General features: G+C 43.4%; 1 protein-coding gene across 1 annotated transcript; it reads left to right on the top strand.

Annotated features, from left to right (window-relative positions):
• Nucleotides 1-439: 439 nt before the first annotated feature.
• Nucleotides 440-1360, top strand: LOC106763532. The gene is made up of 3 exons (XM_014647713.1): nucleotides 440-685; nucleotides 782-928; nucleotides 1037-1360. Exons 1-3 carry the CDS (start codon nucleotides 440-442, stop codon nucleotides 1358-1360), a joined length of 717 nt encoding a protein of 238 aa, XP_014503199.1.
• Nucleotides 1361-4556: the final 3196 nt, after the last annotated feature.

Below are 4556 nucleotides of genomic sequence, written 5' to 3'. Positions count from 1 at the left end.
TGCGAAAGTTTGTACAAGATCATAGGTGAAGTACTCCGAGTGGGAGAGGTCGCCTACCTAGAAGAGATAATAACCAAAACGAGGGGAATCCATCAGTAGCCGATCAGCGTAGCCGAAGTAGAAGTAGGGAGAGACCATTGTGAGGAGTTAACAATACGATTTCTGGAGGATTTGCTAGTGGAGGACCTTATTCTGCAGCACAGAAACAACATTTGAGAAATTTAAATAGTGTTAACCGGGCGAAGATACTACGCAGGTCCATGCCGCCAATTACTTTTTCAGATGAAGATTTTCATGCACCCGATCCCAACCAGATGACCCCATGGTTATAATAGCCATAATCACTCGGTACAGCGTAAGCAAGGTTTTGATAGATTAGGGCAGTTCAGCCAACATCTTATATTGGAAGACGTTCCAACAAATCGACATACCAGACGATATGATCATGCCTTTACATGAACAATTATTGGGGTTCGTAGGGGAACGGTTGGATATAAGGGATTATGTTGACCTTAAGATGAGTTTGGGGACAAAGAAGAATGCAAGGGAGATTAAAGTAAGATTCTTGTTAGTGGAGGTCAATACTTCATATAATGTATTGCTTGGACGACTGTGCTTAAATGCTTTTGGAGCTATTATGTCCACTCCTCACTTGACATTGAAGTACCCCTCTGAGCACGAAAGAGTATGTGTTGTCCGAGTAGATTAGAAGATGTCTCTCGAATGTTATGTGGCGGGATTGAACGTAACGCCTTTGGTTGCCAAATCGTATGAGTGTTAGTCGGAGGTAGCTATGGCTGAGCTTGATCCTAGAACAAACACGGAGGATCAGGTGGAACCCTCAGGAGAGTTGCAACCTTTCCGTTTAGGAAAGGAAGACCAAGATACTATGATGGGACGAGGCCTGACTAACGTCCAAGCCCAGGAGGTCGGTCGGGTATTAATCCAAAATAAAGATTTATTCACGTGGACTGCAGCAGATATTCCCGGGATTCACCCTGATTCCTATAAGTTGTCTTTGTTTAAAGACGCATAGTTAGTCTCAAAAAAGAAGAGAAGGTTGGGAGCTGAGAAGAGAAGAGTGGCAGATGAGGAGGTTCATAAGTTGCTGGAGGCCGGATTCATTAGAGAAATAAAGTATACCACTTGGTTAGCAAATGTGATAATGGTGAAAAAGTCCAACGACAAATGGAGAATGTGTATGGATTTCAACGACCTGAAAAAGGCATGTCCAAAGGACACATACCTTCTACCCATTATTGACGCGTTAGTTGATGGAGTTTCGAGATATGAGGTTTTCAGTTTCCTGGACGTATATTCGGGGTATAACCAAATCCCCATGTATTGTCCGGATAGTTAGAAAACTGCTTTTATAACTGAACGAGCTACTTATTGCTATGATGTTATGTTGTTCGGCCTGAAGAATGTGAGAGCCACCTATCAGCGGTTAATGGATAAAGTATTCTAGTAGCAGATTTGGAGGTGTATGGAGGTGTATGTGGATGATATGGTGGTAAGGAGCCGATCAGTAGAGGAGCATGTGAAGGATCTGAAGGTGGTATTCGGACAAGTACGAATGTTTGAAATGCGTTTGAATCCATTGAAGTGTACTTTTGGAGTCCAAGCTGGGAAGTTTCTAGGATTCATGTTGACTGCTCGAGGCATAGAAACAAATCCCAATAAGTGTAGAGCGATGTTAGAGATGAGGATTCCACAAAATGTAAAGGAGGTACAAAGGTTGGTGGGACGTTTGACATCTTTATCTTGGTTTATACCCCAACTTGCCAAGCGTATAAAACCCATCCAAAAGGTAATGAAGAAGGATGCACAGGGATGTTGGAGAGATCAGTGTGAGGAAGTCTTTGAGGAAGTTAAGGACATTTTCATGGAACCGCCCGTCAAGGGACGACCAGAGCCGGGTTATGACTTGCAGATTTTCTTAGCAGCTTCGGATGAGGCCATTAGTGCAACATTGGCGCAAGAGATTCCTAAGTTTAAGTTGATTTACTTTGTAAGACGGAGTCTCAAAGATGTAGAAATTCGGTACCAGCAATTGGAAAAGGCGGCATTGTCTTTGGTATATGCGGCTCGGCATCTTAGGTCGTATTTTCAAGGGCATCAGGTGCTAGTATGAACCGACTATCCGATAGCAAAAATTTTGGGAAAGCCTGATTTAGCAGGAAGAATGATAGGGTGGTCGGTGGAGCTTTCAGAATTTGGATTGCGTTATGAGCCATGAGGGTCAGTACGAGGTCAGCATCTGGTGGACTTCGCAGTTGAGTTGCTGTTAGAAGGAAGTGCAATATTTTGTTGGAAGCTTTTCGTAGATGGCTCATCCAACAAGTGAGGCAGGGGAGCGGGAATTGTCTTAGAGGGACTGAACGGGTTGACGGTTGAACAATCGTTGATCTTTAAATTCAAAATTAGCGGATAGCAAAAATTTTGCAAAAGCCTAATTTAGCGAGAAGAATGATAGAGTGGTCGATGGAGCTTTCAGAATTTGGATTGCGCTATGAGCCACGACGGTCGCTACGAGGTCAGCATCTGGCGGACTTCGTTGTTGAGTTGCTGGCAAAAGGAAGTGCAGTATTTTGTTGGAAGCTTTTTGTAGATGGCTCATCCAACAAGCGAGGCGGGAGAGCGGGAATTGTCTTAGAGGGACCGAACGGGTTGACGGTTGAACAATCATTGATCTTTAAATTCAAAATTAGCAACAATAAGGCTGAGTATGATGCCTTATTGGCTGGTATGGAGTTGGCGCGAGATTTAGGCGCAAAATTTTTGGAGTGCAGAACCGATTCTCAGTTTGTTGAAGGGCATATACGTGGTACCTTTCAAGTCAAGGATGATCAGTTGTTGCAGTACTTCCATAAAGCCAAACGATTAGAGGCATGTTTCAAGTCTGTTGATGTAAAGCATATTTCCCGAAAGGAGAATACCCGAGCGGATATGTTGTCTAAGTTGGCTAGTGCAAAAGAGTAGGGACACTTGTCTTTTGTAATTAGGCAAGTGATAATGAGGCCAACAATTGAATGTTTTAACGAGTGAAACATAGCGAGTCAAAGAGGTTGGAAAAGAGGAACTTACGTAGTTGATTAGGGAACAAGAGGAGGGAAAGAACTTTCGGGCTGAGGATGCTAATAGGATTGCTAGGTACTGCCTGGTGGGAGAGGATTTATACCGAAGAGGATATACCACGCCAATGATGAAGTGCCTAACAAAAGACAAAGCAGAGTACGTTATGAGGGAATTACACGAAGGAATATGTGGTAGACATACCGGAGGCCGGGCGCTTAGAGCATGAGTTCTAAGGGCAGGATTTTTCTGTTGACACTAGATAAAGATTTCATAGCCTTCACATAGAAATGCTTGGCCTGTCAAAAACACATAAATATATTTCATACTCCGGTCGCCGAATTGCACAACATTGTATCTTCTTGGCCATTTGTCTAGTGGGGAATGGACATCGTAAGGCCATTCCCGATCGGTAAAGCATAGATGAAGTTTTTGTTGGTGGCGGTAGATTATTTCACCAAATGGGTGGAGGCTGAACCACTGGCAAAAATCCCCGCTACACAGGTTCAAAAGTTTGTCTAAAAGCTAATCTGCAGATCAGTTTGCCGAAGATTATTGTTACCGATAATGGTCGGTAGTTTTTGGATAAGAAGCCCGTCGCCTTTTACAAGAATTTGGGAATTACGCTTATTACAAGTTCGGTAGAGCATCCGCAGACGAACAGGCTGGCCGAAGCAATGAATACAATCATCATCCAAGAGTTGAAGAAGAGGTTAGGAGAAGCAAAGGGTCCTAGGTAGATGAGCTTCAACAGGTGCTTTGGGGGTATCGTTGCTCCCTTCAAGGCGCAACAGTGGAATCACCATTTAATTTGACCTATGGGACTAATGCGATGTTACCGGTGGAGGTGAGGGAGACAATCGTACAAAGGCAATTGACTGATTTGGCTTTGAATAAGGAGCGATTAAGGAGCAATTTAGATGTGTTCCGAGAAAGAAGAGACGGTTGTATAGGAAGAGGCACAAAAAAGATCGGTAGCTCGCAAATACAACACTAGAGTTCGACCAAGACAATTTGTTGAAGGGGACCTCGTCTGGCGCAAAACAGCGGACACACGAAAAGAGACGACTCATGGGAAGTTAGCAGAAAACTGGGAAGGGTCATTCAGGATAAAGGAAAGCATGAAAAATGGCGCATATTGATTGGAGTACTTGGATGGAAAGCCCAAACTAAACACTTGGAACGTCTCTCATCTAAAATTTTACTTCAGCTAAGTAAACATTGTAATCCTCATTTACAAAAGTGAATAAATTAAAAGTTTGAGCCACTTTTTCGTGTTTGTTGTAGAATTTTTACAAGCCACCTACTTCAAGCTGTTGGGGGGAAGTCAGAAAAATGACTTCAGAAATACCCACTCAACGCAGGAAGTCAAAAAAATGTCTCCTGCCTCAAGCCGTCCGGGGGGAAGTCAGAAAAATGACTTTAGAAATCCCCGCTCAATGTAGGAAGTCAAAAAAATGACTCCTACCTCAAGCCGTCCG

This window comes from Vigna radiata, chromosome 6 (genome assembly GCF_000741045.1).
Source record: "Vigna radiata var. radiata cultivar VC1973A chromosome 6, Vradiata_ver6, whole genome shotgun sequence".
Taxonomy (NCBI): domain Eukaryota; kingdom Viridiplantae; phylum Streptophyta; class Magnoliopsida; order Fabales; family Fabaceae; genus Vigna; species Vigna radiata.
The sequence above is the reverse complement of the archived record's forward strand: the minus strand, read 5'-3'. Positions and strand labels throughout refer to the sequence as shown.